Source organism: Alosa alosa, chromosome 7, assembly GCF_017589495.1.
Source record: "Alosa alosa isolate M-15738 ecotype Scorff River chromosome 7, AALO_Geno_1.1, whole genome shotgun sequence".
Lineage (NCBI taxonomy): Eukaryota > Metazoa > Chordata > Actinopteri > Clupeiformes > Clupeidae > Alosa > Alosa alosa.
Window position 1 is genome coordinate 10,983,017 of NC_063195.1, and position 16,119 is coordinate 10,999,135.

The window sequence follows — 16,119 nt, forward strand, 5'->3', positions numbered from 1 at the left end:
AGCCTACTTCCTGTGATTATAGCGCCACACAGTGGTCAAAATGTACCAGATTTCTTGAGCCTCCTCCTAATTGGGTCCTGAGGACATATTTAGTCTTGATACGAGAAAACCTTGCAGAGATATAAGTTCACTTCCTGTTTGGTGGCGTTGCTGTCGATTTCGATTGGCTGTTACTGCCGAACTGTAATAGATATGACTACAAAAATCACTACTTTTGTTAGGCGTGGTCAGAAGATGGACTGTGCCATTTTCATTGGTGAAGATCAGATGAAATTTGTGACCTTTGGAAACTTTTTAGTGTTTTTGAGTAAATCCAATATGGCAGCCGAATCAATTACAATGACATCACACTTTGGCCTGGGTCGGCCTAAGGACCTCCAACAGTATTACCAGACCCCACTAGTACATTTGAATAACAAACACAACAACAGCTACAGGCCAAAATGCATTTTGCTAATTGTAGCGCCGCCTAGAATTCAAAGGTCACCAACATTTTTGAGCGTCCTCCTGATGGGGTTATGAGTCTACTTACTTTGTGTTGAAGTTTTGTTATGATACATGAAATGGTTGGAGAGATATGAGCTCACTTCCTGTTTGGCAGCTTCGCCATAAATTACAATTGGCTGTTACGGGTGAACGGTTTTAGTTCTGAAGACAAAAAGCACCTGTATAAGCCATGGTCAGAAGATCATGTGTGTCAAGTTTGGTGACAATCGGTCAAATCTGTGACCTCACTTTTGATAAAATCCAATATGGCGGAAAATCCATCATGGCGAATAATGATGTCACAGGGTGCGTTGAACTTGTCTTGGTCCAAGGATTCCAACGATAATGTTACCTAATTTTTTAAAATCGGGTCAAAAGTCAAAAGTTGAAAACGGGTCAAAAGTTACGTGCGTGAACGCCCCCAATAAAAAGAAAATAACCTGTTGTGGAGTTGTGATAATTTGATACAGTACATCACAGAATTAACCAATGCCTGTAAGCAGGGAGAAACAAACAAACATAAAACTGGGACTGTCCGCAGTTTCAAGTCAAGTACCACTAGAAGGAGTCCGAGTACCACCAGTGGTACCGTACCACAGTTTGAGAACCACTGCTCTAACTCATTGTGAAATGTTTTATTATCTTAATAGCGTAAAAGAGTGATGTACCTTGCCCCCAAGGCTGTCTCTATATCCTCCCCTTGGAATTATAGGGTCCTATCTACGTTCTGAGTAGTTCTGCGATATTAAGCTTGAAAGTTTTAGGATTCTATAGAGTTATACTGATAAGCGGAACAAATCTGCCGCAAGTTGTCAGAGAATAAGTGTCAATAAACTCCATTTTGGGTTACACTTTACTTGACAGCGTCGACACAAGAGTGACATGACACTGTCATGAATGTGTCACAAAGAAGTCGTAAATGTTTATGACATAACACTTCCATTATTAAGTGACATTCGGTTAGGATTAGGGTTAGAGTTAGGGTTATGGTTTAGGGTTAGAGGTTAGGATTAGGGTTAGGGTTAAGATTAGGTTTCATTTGTCATAACAGTGTCATGTGTGCAGGACAGTGTCATGTCACTCTTACGTCGATACTGTCAAGTAAAGTGTTACCCAATTTTGACAAAAATGTCAGATAGAACCTTATAATTTTTTGCTATTTTGCTGTAAATCCATATCCCGTTCTTACTACTCTGATTAACACTGTTGAGGTTGCTCTTAGACCAAAGTTTTCCTTTAAATTAAATTTTATGAGGAAGAAGATGACAAAACAAGTAAAAAGAAGACACTTGACTCCGAGTTGCTCTTGGGAGAATGGCCCTTGTGATATAATTGGCATACAAGATAAATTAATACATGTAAATGCCACTAAAAATACATTAGTAAATACATAACAAAAAATACATAATACACAAAAATACACATCAACAATCAAAGTTAATAAATAAGCAAACACCACATCAGTGAAGTTGAGCAACTTGGGATTTCTACTTCTAGGTCTGAATGTTGTAGATTTGTCATCGTAGGTCAATCCAAAAGTTGTTAGTGGTGCTGCTTACCTTCATCCACTAAAGTGCAGACATCTTGTAACAAAGTTTCAATGTTGATGTAGATTAAGGGCACTGTGGGGACTGTGGTCTGGTTGGCATGACTACATGACACATTTCCTGTTTTTGTGGCAGCAGTGTTCATGAGTGGAAAGTCGATTTTAGTTTCTCATGGCCAGACTTGCACTCAGTCTGTATGAGTATGAGTCAGAGGATGTCAGATGGCAGGAGATATGGCTTTGAGGTATCTTCATTTAACTTACAGTATAGCATGGTCTGTTTGACATCAAGGAGTGATGTGATCTTTGTGTAGGCTATACGATTTGTTGATAAGCCACAGTAAAGATTGGTCAAAAATGACTTGAGTACTTGAGACACTTAAGTTTCTTGTAATGGTGAGTAAATAACTATTGCTAAACTATAACCCACTGCCCTCCAGTGCATGGTAGAGATTTGTTAGCCATTCTCCATATCAGTCACAGATTACTTATCACACATAAACACAGAATAGGTCATGAAGTCACAGAAACATTGGCTGATTTGGCTATAACTTAGTTTATTGAATATTATGGTAATGATGATTCACATGCCCAAAATGCACGTATGGCATAGCACCACCATCTGGTCACAGATATAATGGCTATTTCACTGGTGTTACCTCTACCATTCCTAGAATTTTCTTTAGATTTGTTTCACGTTTGGTGGCTGAAATCAATGGTTACCACAGGAGAAAATTTAGCAATTATATCATCCCTCACAGTCTCTACTCAGGGACAGAGATTTAGCCCCATGAGTGGCCCAGGGACTCCATAGTGCCCCTTATGTCTCGAGTCTTGTGGTCAGCAAATGGTTTCACCCACACAGACAACAGTTGGTAGGGATGTGGACCACCCTACACTGTTAGAAATTTCTTATAATTTTACAGGAAATTCCTGGCTAATAATTGCCATAGCCTAATTTTATTGTAAACAGTATACAGGACTGTTACTGTAAAATAACTACAACACGGTACTGTACTTAATACAACATCCCTACTGTAATTAATTACAATACAATCATGTAAATTTACTTACTAATTTCACAGATAGAATACTGTAAATTTATTACAGCAAAATGTTATATTTACGGCAACTCACTAGCCAGGAATTTCCTGTCATTTTAGGAGTTTCCTGTAATTTGACAGGACAAAATATTGTACATATTACAATTAAATGTTGTAACTTGGATAAATGTACTCTTTCAGACTTCTGCAAAGAAAAACAAAACAAGTGGTATTTTTGTTGTTTTTTTATATTTTTATTTTCTCTTAAAATTGAAGAGAAAACGGAGTGCACAATGCACAATCATTCCTCATTATTTATTTTCAACAACAATCTTTAAAGGAGAAATCCGGTGTTAAATGGGTTTTAGATACGTTAAGTATGACCATAAGCTAGAGTCATGGACGAGGGGTGACCCTACCCAAACCCGAAGCATTCCACCATTTTTTACAGATTCTTCCATAGCTCTATTAGTGTTAGCAACTGGGCATCTCTCATAATGCACATAAATCACTTATTTTAACCCATCTACAAGGCTAACAAGAGCTCCATCAACAGTAGCTTCGCTAGCGGCGGTCATATAGGGATTGTCAAAGTTTTTTTTTTTTTTTTTCGTCATCTACTTCCTGAATTTTTGGTCAACGATACCCGGGACACCGAACCACTGGGGCACATGAAATTTGGTGGGTATGTAGCCCCACTAGACTTTTACGGAAAAATTTCGTTTCGTCCCCGGGGGCCACTCCCCCCCCCCCCGTACTGGGCCCCCCGAATTTAGGTTATGTGTACATATAGTGACTGTACACTCATTGGCCTGTAGATGGCGGTGCACACATATACACATGCACACACACACAGGCACCCACATACTATCGGTATTAGAACGGCCGATACATAATTACAAATTCAGTAGGATTAAAAGAAAGCCAAAAAAATAAATATTCATCATCATCATCATGGCTGCATTTCCAGTAATGGCGATAAGTAGTCGTTTGTCCACTAGATGGTGCATCGTTGCAGTGAGACTTAATTTTGTTGGAAGTTAAAGGGGTGGTTCAGGATTTTGGACATAAGACCTTATTTCCAAGTAAGCAAGTGTGATATTTAGTCGGGTGTACTTTGGAGTGGGTAAGACTGTCTTTAGTGGCAGGCTAGCACATACCGTTGACTTGCGCTAGCCTAGCACCTGCGAACTCTGCAATTAGAAGGACTGGATGAAACGTGTTAAACGGTCTCCACTGATAAATATCACACTTGCTTACTTGGAAATGAGGTCCTATGTCCAAAATCCTGAACCACCCCTTTAAAAGTGGGTTGGAAAAAACAATGGACGCTTCCTACAAGGACTAGTTTACCGCAGAGAACGTCTAATAAGGATAGGACGATGTTCCCATGAAATGTAATTCCCATTTCTTCTTGAAGCCGAAATAAATCTGAGGATGTTTATCGGACATGCTTGGTTTTTACTGCAGGTACGTTAATCTTATAATATCAATAAGGACCTAGGTAATGTTACCTTTTACCTAGCGTTGGTTGAGTGATGGAGGCCAATTTGATTGATTGCATTTGTAGAAAACTATAAATGCGGTTATACCAAGCAAATTGATAGCAGCACTGTAATTGTATCTTTCGACTGTCATTTGTTGCACGTGCTACAAAAATCATTCTGTGCAATGGAAGATTTACCAACGTTACACCGGTCTGATACAGTTTTGCCTATACATGCATGAGACTGAGACGCCTGTTTATTTTGTTTTAAGTGCGTGCAGGGTGTGAGAGGGGAATCGATGTGCTTTGATTCCAGCTTGGTAGTTGTAGTCTGTGAAATTAAAAAGCACGTGTGTGTGAAATATCCAAACAATGACACCTTCATTTCATTATGGCTGCTTTAGCAACACACCTTAAGCTACTGTGTAGTGGGTCCCATTTAGAAGTGGCTACTTCATTCGCGCTGTCCTTGACTCATGGAGCTGCGTGAATTTTATAACAGCTTTTCGCCACGATATGTCAGTTTAAGTCCGCTTGATACTGTAAGGCGTAAGCCATTGGTTTCCAAAGGAGATTTTATTTGTGTCGCCAGCATAGCCTATTGACAATTTATGTTGTAAATAGGCCTACCTTATAATCCTACCTGTAGCTTAGGGAAGCTAACAGCTTTCTATTAGGATCTAGTTTGTTAGTTACAGTTTTGTCATAACTCTGATGCATTTTTGCATTTAGAATAGCCAGAGCGTGGATATCTCAATCGGAAAATTAAACAATATCGGGCGCCTATGGACTAGGCTGGGTGAACCCAGCCTGATCTGCCCGCTATTTATTTTTTGATTTCTTAAAAGATTGAGCTTGGTCTGGTGAAAGCCAGACTAGCCCAGGGATGGATTACTGCATGGGCCTACCGGGCCCAGGGGCCCAAGGGATCAGGGGGCCCTGAAGCCCAAGCCTTTGCATGGAATCATTGCCTCAATATCAACAAATCAGGATGTAGGCTATGAATGTGATTGAATTTAGTATTGGCCATCCCCAAAATGCACCAGAATACAGGAAATCACATCAAACAAATGAACCCCAACATATACAACAATTAGTGGGGGGCCCTCAATACATCTGGGCCCAGGGGCCCGAAAGTTCATAATCCGCCCCTGGATTAGCCATGGACCTCAGTTACACAACGCAAGGGAACATGAATATTTGCACGAACAATAACGGACAACAGCTCTTCAACTTTGGCCCGTTAAAATGTGTATGAACAGTCTAGCGACGCATTTCATCAAGGCCCATTTGGACATGTCAGTTATTTGCACCACTGGTTAGATGTAAAACAGCATTTTGTTTCAGACTACTGTTACTTAATTTGTGCATTAACAATAACGTTTCAGACTACTGTTACTTAATTTGTGCATTGACAATAAAGTATCAGATGAACTAAAGATGACTAAAATCTTATGTAGAAGAAGAAACATTCACAAAAAATCCATCCATCCAAAATGACCTTTGTTTTTGATAGCTGTTGAAAACGGCATGGAACTGACAGAGATGTTTTTGTTTATAAATAAATAAATAAATAAATAAATAACATTATGCTGATACCTTTTGCTTTTCCCAAATACAATGTAGCCTACAGGTGTAAGTGACCTTTCATCAATCCAGTTGCCATGGATGAACTGTGATGAACTGCCCTACTTGTGATTGTTTTGAGATTTTAAAGGTTTTATAACAATGCTACATCTTCTTTGGCTATTCTACAATCTATTCACCTTTTCAGCACGAGTAGGCAAAAGTGGGGGGTGGAGTAAAATATGGAGACAAATTGAAGCGTGATTTCTTTTCGCGGAACGGATGTACAGGACTGAGCGGCGGTCATATTTTGTACCGCTGTGCGGTACATCTAGTTAGCTTCTTAAAATACCTCACAACCGCGTATAAACTTCCGCTCAATATTTGAGTCTGGAGCATAGAAAGTAAAAGTAGGTCTCGCGGGGGAAAGACTACAACCGTAAACAGACCCCCTTTCCGTTTCCAGTAGCAGTTATTTTAAGGAGCAATGGGTCTTCCAACAGAAATCAATGGGATTTTACAGAATGGAAAATAAAACATTAAGGGTTGTTTTGAGGACATTTAATGCCCATAGCCAGCCACTCAAAAACAGTCAAATGCGATTCCAAACGAGTCAGAAACTCGAGACAGGACCCATCGTCAACATTTTGGAGTCCACCACTCTAGTTCATCCAAAACAAACCAGAAAAGGGACTCAAAGTGCTAAATACCGGAATTAGCCTTTAACATTTAAAACAAGGCATTGGCAACATTGTATGTGTGCTGAAAGTTTATTTAGAAGACATTATATACACACAGTACCTTTAAGACTCGATAAGTCTATTGACGAAAGGAGGACTGTGCGCGTGATCATTCAAAAAGGGGGTGTGTCGCGCATGGGAAATGAAACTGGTTCAATCCATGAGTTGTAGTACATTTGTTTTGAATGCTCACATGCACAGTCCTCCTTCCGTCAACAAAACAAAATTCACATTCGTCGATAGACTTATCGAGTCTTAAATTCAAAATGGCGTCGCCCATAAGACAAGCAGAAAGGTTACTTGAGTTTGACTCATTAAAGACTAAGAGGGCAGAATAGTGTGAGATTTTCTGCAAGGGGTCTATTCCAAGAGATTAACCATTTACAAGCCTGCTTTCATCCGCCTGAGTCGTCATATTTGAACCAAGTTGAAAGCAGCTTGCTATGTTTCTGGTAGAGTGAAATACTGATGCTGCTGAAAGTCCAGTAAAGCTGAAGGAAGAGAGATGGCAGCTGAAGGACCACAGCCCTCCAGAGGTGAGTATATCTACCTCTATGCCATCTTTAATATACATATGTTATTATATTATAATATATTATATGAGATAAATATATAATGATTATTATAATTTGATGAACAATACTATACTTTGCAAAGTGTTTAGAACGTTGAGTAGTTCATGAGTGATTGGACTGTACTTCATTTACAGGAGGTGACCCCCGTTTCTCAGACGTGAAGATTGTGCTGCTGGGGAACAGAGAAGCTGGGAAGAGTTCAGCAGGAAACACCATCCTGGGCAGAGAGGAGTTTGACCCTGATGTGAGAACACTGCAGTGTGTGAAGAGACAGGGAGAGGTAGCAGGGAGACAGGTCACTGTGGTGGACACTCCAGGATGGAAGGATCATGATCTCAATATTTCTATGGATTCTCCTGAACTCCTTAAACAGGAGATTGTTCTCAGTGTGACTGTGTCCTCCAGGACCTCATGCTTTCCTGCTGGTCATCCGTGAGAACATGACCTTCACAGAGGCAGCGAGAAATGCCACATCAAACCACCTGAATCTTCTGGGCTATGGAGCCTGGAAACACTCTCTAGTTCTGTTCATTCAGGAGACTCCTGCAGAAGAGAAAGACTTTGAGGTTAAAGGAAAATTGCTCCAGTGGCTGGTAGAGAATTGTGGGAACAGATATCATGTCCTCAACATCAAGAACAGGGATAAAATGCAAGTCACAGAGCTGCTGGAGAAGATAGACAAGATGGCGGCCACAAATAGCTACAGTCATTATGAGATGGACAGACAGAGACTGGAGGAAGTAGAAGAGAAGAGAAGAAAAGGCAAAGAAAAGGGAACACGAACAGCGATATCTAACCGATTATTAACAATATCTAACCGATCATCAGCAGGTCATTTGTATCCAGTTGAACTCATGTAGTGTTCTGTAGTTATTCTGCCAAATGTGTAATTGTTTACATTGGTTTATCAAATCCAGTGGAAATCTAATAATAAAGTTTGCATTATTTTTCACTGATCTATCATTCCTGCTAAAACTCTGTTCTGTTCTGCTGTCCAGTGTTTAAATGCTCCAATTTAAGTTTGTCCCACTTTTAGATGCTACAAACACATGTATTGTATTCACTGTATTAGGAACATCAATGCCCCTAACAGACTTGAGAATTGTGCTGCTGGGATTTAAAGATGCCGGGAAGAGTTCATCAGGAAACACCATCTTTGGCAGAGAAGAGTTTCAGACTGGACAGAGATCTGCTGTTTGTGTGAAGAGACAGGGAGAAGTAGCAGGTAGACAGGTTACTGTGGTGGAGGCTCCAGGATGGCACAGTCATTATCAGATTAAATGTAGTCCTGAAATGACTAAAAGAGCTATTCAGCTCTGTCCAGGTTTGTGTGACCAGGGACCCCATGTGTTTCTGTTGATCACACGAGCAGACATCTTATTCACTGAAGCACAGAGAATTTCAGCCAGGCAACACCTTGAGCTTCTCAGTGAGAGAGTGTGGAGATATACCATATTGCTATTTACCCATGGAGACTGGCTGGGAGACACACCCATAGAGCAGCACATTGAGAGTGAAGGAGATGCCCTGAAATGGCTCACTGAGAAATGTGGGAACAGATATCATGTCCTCAACAATCACAACAGCACTGATGGAAGGCAGGCGACGGAGCTACTGGAGAAGATTGAAGACATGGTGGCAGGAAATGGCTGCTCTCATTTTAAGATGGACAGAGGTCTTTTGAGAGACTTAGAAGAGAGAGAAAAGATAGAAAGAAGCAGAGCAGAAGAGAGAATGATGAAGGTGAAGAAACAAAGACATGATCTCAGGTCATCACAAGGTAAGTACCGGTATGTTTTGATAGATGCATTTAGATAACTTGGAGAGAGATTGACTGTTTTTGCATTGGCTCCTTATAGGTGTTTCTGTCTAAAATGTATTTATATAACATGTATTCAAATCTTGTACAGTGTTTATGTGTGGGATTATGGTATTATGACAGGAATACAAATTAATTAATTAATTAAGATCATAAAGTTTGTCATGTAGCACCATGACAATGGAAACAACAGCAACAGCAACAATTACATCACCAGCAGCAACAACACGAACGTACAGCTTGTTTACATAATGTTTACTCTTACAGGTCATACAAATCCGTCATCCCTGAGGATAGTTCTTCTGGGATTCAAGGGCACTGGGAAGTCTTCAACTGGGAACACCATCCCGGGTGACGATGTGTTTGAGTTGTGCTCTATGTTCAACTGTGAGAAGAGACAGGCAGAGGTAGCAGGGAGGCAGGTCACTGTGGTCGACACCCCAGGGTGGTGGTGGGGAGCTGGCATGGCTGAGGCTCCGGAATTCCTCAAACAGGAAATTATACTGAGTGTGTCCTTGTGTGATCCTGGACCACATGTTTTCTTACTGATTGTAAATCTAGACACAGTCATGACTTGTCAAGACAGACAGCAACTACAGCAATATCTGACACTGTTTCGTGGTGCTATCTGGAGTCACACCATGGTGCTTTTTAACTTTGGAGACTGGCTGGGGGACACACCTATTGAGCAGCACATTGAGAGTGAGGGAAAGGAACTTTGCTGGCTCATTGAGCAATGTGGGAACAGATACCACGTCCTCAACAATGAAAACAGGGCTGATGAGACACAGGTAGAGGAGCTGCTGGAGAAAATTGAAGAAGTTTTAGCAGGAAACAGTGGACATCACTATGAGATGGACAGAGAGAGACTGGAGGAAGTGAAGGAGAGGAGGAGGAATGAAGAACAGAGAGCAACAGAGAGACAAATGAAGGTGGAGAAGCAAAGACAACACCTGCAGTCACTGAAGGAGCAAAGACAACACCACCAGTCACTGAAGGGTCAGTTGTGCTTCAATTACTAAACTAAAACCAACAAAAGTATCTTTGTGTGTGTGTGTGTGTGTGCGTGGAGGGGTTTTGTGTGAGCGTGTGTGTGTGCTGTGTGCTTGGAGGGGTTTTGTGTGTGTGTGTGTGTGTGTGTGCGTGGAGGGGTTTTGTGTGAGCGTGTGTGTGTGCTGTGTGTGTGTGTGTGTGTGTGTGTGTGTGTGTGTGTGTGTGTGTGTGCGTGGAGGGGGTTTTGTGTGTGTGTGTGTGTGTGCTGTGTGCGTGGAGGGGTTTTGTGTGAGCGTGTGTGTGTGTGCGTGGAGGGTTTGTGTGTGTGTGTGTGTGTGTGTGTGTGTGCGTGGGGGGGTTTTGTGTGAGCGTGTGTGTGTGTGTGTGCGTGGAGGGGTTTTGTGTGAGCGTGTGTGTGTGTGTGTGTGCGTGGAGGGGTTTGTGTGTGCGTGTGTGTGTGTGTGTGTGTGTGCGTGGAGGGTTTTTGTGTGTGTGTGTGTGTGTCGTGGAGGGTTTTGTGTGGCGATGTGTGTGTGTGTGTAATGCGTGGAGGGTTTTGTGTGGCGATGTGTGTGTGTGTGTGTGTGTGTGTGTGGAGGGTTTAATGTGTGGCGATGTGTGTGTGTGTGTGTGTGTGCGTGGAGGGGTTTTGTGTGTGTGTGTGTGTGTGTGTGTGTGTGTGTCGTGGAGAGGTTTTTGTGTGGCGTGTGTGTGTGTGTGTGTGTGTAATGGCGTGTGTGTGTGTGTGTGTGTGTGTGTGTGTGTGTGTGTGCGTGGAGGGTTTTGTGTTAAGCGTGTGTGTGTGTGTGTGTGTGTGTGTGTGTGTGTGTGCGTGGAGGGGTTTGTGTGTGTGTGTGTGTGTGTGTGTGTGCGTGGAGGGGGTTTGTGTGTGTGTGTGTGTGTGTGTGTGTGTGCGTGGAGGGGTTTTGTGTGTGTGTGTGTGTGTGTGTGTGCGTGGAGGGGTTTTGTGTGAGCGTGTGTGTGTGTGTGTGTGTGTGTGTGTGTGTGTGTGGCGTGTGTGTGTGTGTGTGTGTGCGTGTGCGTGGAGGGGTTTTGTGTGAGTGTGTGTGTGTGTGTGTGTGCGTGGAGGGTTTGTGTGTGTGTGTGTGTGTGTGTGTGTGTGTAATGCGTGGAGGGTTTTGTGTGAAGTGTGTGTGTGAGTGTGTGTGTGTGTGTGTGTGTGTGTGTGTGGCGTGTGTGTGTGTGTGTGTGTGTGTGTGTGGAGGAGTTTGTGTGTGTGTGTGTGTGTGTATTACTGTGCGTGGTGGAGAGGGTTTTGTGTGTGTGTGTGTGTGCTGTGTGTGTGTGTGTGTGTGTGTGTGTGTGTGTGTGTGTGTGTGTGTGTGTGTGTGTGTGGCGTGTGTGTGTGTGTGTGTGTGTGTGTGTGTGTGTGTGTGTGTGTGTGTGTGTGTGTGTGTGTGTGTGTGTGTGTGTGTGTGCTGTCTTCATGTCTCTCTCTCCCGGCTCTTGTGGGGCACCATGATTCAATCAAAGTTCTGTCGGGATTGCAAGACAGTGAGAACGATTTCACCGTCTCACAACATATACTTATTTCATTCTATTTTACAGGAGAATCATCTCAACTTTCAGAGCTCAGAGTTGTGCTGCTGGGATACAGAGGATCTGGGAAGAGTTCATCAGGAAACACCATCCTGGGCAGAGAGGAGTTTGACCTGAAGACAAGAACAGCTCAGTGTGTGAAGAGACAGGGAGAAGTAGCAGGCAGACAGGTCACTGAAGTCAAGGCTCCAGGATGGTGGAGTAGCTACAACCTCAAAAACACTCCTGAGCTCACTAAACAGGAGATTGTGCTCAGTGTGTCTCTGTGTCCTCCAGGACCTCACATTTTCTTACTGCTTCTACGAGTAGCTAATTCCCTCTTTATCCCTGGTCAAAATGTATAAGGAGGGTAGGTTGTAACAAGTAATGGATTCTTATCATTTTTGAGGGAAGAAAAACATCATCCTAAACTAATTTAATGTGGCAGTGTTAAAAATGACACATCTGCTGTGTGTCAATTTCAACACAGCAATTGTGTGGATGGCTGGGTGAAAGACAGTTTAAAATATAGTTTATTGTTAGATAGCTGAAATTTATCTTTAACCTTTCACCCACACAATTGCTGTGTTGAAATTGACACAAAATGTGCTGTCCCTGAGCACACAGCAGATGTGTCATTTTTAACACATCACTTTTTTTGAGCAAGCCTACACAAAGTTTTGCTTTTGGGGCTGAACTTTAAGCACAGAGTCCCTCGTCACTTTAATTTAATTTGCACTTTAGCGTTAGTGTTGTTTACAGATGAAGTGTGATTAGTTTTAATGCCAAATCAAAATAATTAAACATGTTTAGTTAAATTAGCCTAATCTGCTCTGCATTGCGAGTGAAAAATGCACTCCTGTATCCCAACCGTGTGGGATATTTTAACAATTATGTTTGAGGCGTGTGAGCGTGGTAAATAAATCGAATACAAATACCCTAAATTGTATTGTAATGAAAATAATATGAAATAATGAAAATATATTTAAAAGTTACAAAAAAACGTGGGCTGCTACAATGGTTTGCCACAGGGGCAATCAGGTGTGATGAGCAGGTTGCTTTCTCTTCTCCCTTTCTTTCTCTCTCTCTCTCTCTCTCTCTCTCTCTCTATTTTTTTCTCTCCAAGGGCTCAGGCATTAACTGTTGAGAGAGAGAGAGAAAAGAAAAGAAAAGTATTTGTGTGTTACAGAGTGAGTGAATATGTGAGTGAGTGTATTTGTGTGAGTGTGTGTGTGTGATGAAGTGCCTTCATCTCTCTCTCTCTCTCTCTTTCCCTTCTCTTGTGGGCCATGATGATTTAATCAAAGTTCTGTTGGGATTGCAGAACCCTTGGTGAGAAGGGATGTCACCTTCTCACAACATATATATTTGCTTCATTCTATTTTACAGGAGAACCATCTCACTATCAGAATTCAGAATTGTGCTGCTGGGACACAGAGGATCTGGGAAGAGTTCATCAGGAAACACCATCCTGGGCAGAGAGGGAGTTTGACCTGGAAGACAAGAACAGCTCAGTGTGTGAAGAGACAGGGGAGAAGTAGCAGGCAGACAGGTCACTGAAGTCAAGGCTCCAGGATGGTGGAGTAGCTACAACCTCAAAAACACTCCTGAGCTCACTAAACAGGAGATTGTGCTCAGTGTGTCTCTGTGTCCTCCAGGACCTCACATTTTCTTACTGCTTCTACGAGTAGCTAATTCCCTCTTTTTTATCCCCTGGTCAAAATGTATAAGGAGGGTAGGTTGTAACAAGTAATGGATTCTTATCATTTTTGAGGGAAGAAAAACATCATCCTAAACTAATTTAATGTGGCAGTGTTAAAAATGACACATCTGCTGTGTGTCAATTTCAACACAGCAATTGTGTGGATGGCTGGGTGAAAGACAGTTTAAAATATAGTTTATTGTTAGATAGCTGAAATTTATCTTTAACCTTTCACCCACACAATTGCTGTGTTGAAATTGACACAAAATGTGCTGTCCCTGAGCACACACAGCAGATGTGTCATTTTTTAACACATCACTTTTTAGAGCAAGCCTACACAAAGTTTTGCTTTGGGGCTGAACTTTAAGCACAGAGTCCTCGTCACTTTAATTTAATTTGCACTTTAACGTTAGTGTTGTTTACAGATGAAGTGTGATTAGTTTTAATGCCAAATCAAAATAATTAAACATGTTTAGTTAAATTAGCCTAATCTGCTCTGCCATTGCGAGTGAAAAATGCACTCCTGTATCCCAACCGTGTGGGATATTTTAACAATTATGTTTGAGAGCGTGAACGTAGTAAATAAATCCGAATGCAAATACCCTAAATTGTATTGTAATGAAAATAATATGAAATAATGAAAATATATTTAAAAGTACAAGAAAAACGTGGGCTACAATATGTGGTTGCCACAGGGGCAATCAGGTGTGATGAGCAGGTTGCTTTCTCTTCTCCCTTTCTCTCTCTCTCTCTCTCTCTCTCTCTCTCTCTCTATTTTTCTCTCCAGAGCTCGACATTAACTGTTGAGAGAGAGAGAGAGAGAGAGAGAGAGAGAGAGGGAGAGAAGAGAAAGTATTTGTGTGTTACAGAGTGAGTGAATATGTGAGTGAGTGTATTTGTGTGAGTGTGTGTGATGAAGTGCCTTCATCTCTCTCTCTCTCTCTCTTTCCTTCTCTTGTGGGCCATGATGATTTAATCAAAGTTCTGTTGGGATTGCAAGACAGTGAGAAGGGGGATGTCACCTTCTCACAACACATACTGTATTTGCTTCATTCTATTTTACAGGAGAACCATCTCCACTATCAGAGTTCAGAATTGTGCTGCTGGGACACAGAGAATCTGGGAAGAGTTCATCAGGAAACACCATCCTGGGCAGAGAGGAGTTTGACCCTGATGTGAGAACACTGCAGTGTGTGAAGAGACAGGGAGAAGTAGCAGGCAGACAGGTCACTGTAGTCGAGGCTCCAGGATGGTGGAATAATATCAACATCATAGACACTCCTGAGCTCACTAAACAGGAGATTGTGCTCAGTGTGTCTCTGTGTCCTCCAGGACCTCACATTCTCTTACTGCTTGTACGAGTAGTTGAGTCCATCACACAGAATGGCATTAGAAACATCGAAGAACACCTGGAGCTTCTCAGTGACAGAGTCTGGAGTCACACCATGCTGCTGTTCACCCATGGAGACTGGCTGGGAAACACAACCATTGAGCAGTACGTTGAGAGTGAAGAGGCCCTGCAGCCTCTAGTAGAGAAATGTGGGAACAGATATCATGTCCTCAACAATCAGAATATAGATGACAAGCAGGTCACACAGCTGCTGGAGAAGATTGAGGAGATGGTAGCAGGAAATGGTGGACGTCACTTTGAGGTCGACAAAACTATTCTACAGGAAGTGAAGAATAAGAGGAAACACCTCAGTACAAGAGTGGAGGACAGAGAGACAAAAGGAAACAAACAGGAGGTTGTATTTAAATATGTCATGGGTGAGTTGTTTATTATACAATGATCGGAACATTACCAATACACATGATTTATCTTTTTGTTTTTATTGAAATACCGTATGCCATCCTGCTGACTACCAGCAATTTAATTTTGTCCTCTCTAGATTACATTACTTGACTATATCCCACACCATGCATACTACTTAGCTAGCTCATTTTGTTCTCTACAAAATACATTTAGGACTTTTAATTGAGGCCAAATGTATGGGGGTGGGGTTTTGGGGAATATGTAAATTAATAAACAGTTTTACAGGTGAATTTCAGCCTCTCTCTGGGATAAAGGTGATGCTCCTGCAATATGTTGAGGAGTTTACTTCAGAACAAGACACAGACAGTGACAGAGGAGAGATGGCAGAAGGAGTCACGCTTCAGTGTGAGGAGGAAATCAGTGGAGGTCGAGAGAACACTATAGTTACGATGACACCAAGAGAAGTCTAGAAGAGACTAAAGCAGAGTTGGTGTCTCTGTGTGATCCTGGTCCACATGTATTTGTGCTGAGCATTTACACTGATCTTCACTTCACTGAGAGAAGAAGGAGACAATTCCAGACACATCTGGGGCTTCTTGGTGACAGAGTTTGGGATCACGCCATAGTGATGTTTGACTCCTCTGATGACCTGACTTTAGACAGGAACATTGAGGAGTACATTGAGAGTGAAGGACAGGCCCTGCAATGGCTGGTTGAGAAATGTGGGAACAGGTATGTTCACTGGGCAGGTGAGGAGAGCTGGCCAGGTGTACTGAAGAAGGTTGATGAGTTAGTGGTTCTCAATGGAGGAAGCCATTTCCAGTATGAGGAAGGGAGGACAAATGAGACCACAGCAGCAGACTGGAAGATG

At 42.0% G+C, this 16,119-nt stretch overlaps 2 protein-coding genes across 2 annotated transcripts in view; both read left to right on the top strand.

Moving 5' to 3' along the window:
* LOC125297537 (GTPase IMAP family member 8-like) overlaps window positions 1–7,400 on the top strand; it is a 23,613-nt gene extending 16,213 nt beyond the window's left edge. The window contains 1 exon segment of the mRNA XM_048247932.1: window positions 7,324–7,400. Within this exon segment, the coding sequence (XP_048103889.1) occupies window positions 7,324–7,328 (5 nt within the window). The 3' untranslated portion in view covers window positions 7,329–7,400.
* On the top strand, window positions 7,373–15,874 carry LOC125297768 (GTPase IMAP family member 8-like). The gene is given in 8 exon segments (XM_048248228.1): window positions 7,373–7,403; window positions 7,577–7,832; window positions 7,834–8,273; window positions 8,479–9,222; window positions 9,529–10,260; window positions 11,845–11,984; window positions 14,722–15,262; window positions 15,780–15,874. Coding segments are annotated over 8 exon segments (2,979 nt in total).
* Window positions 15,875–16,119: the final 245 nt, after the last annotated feature.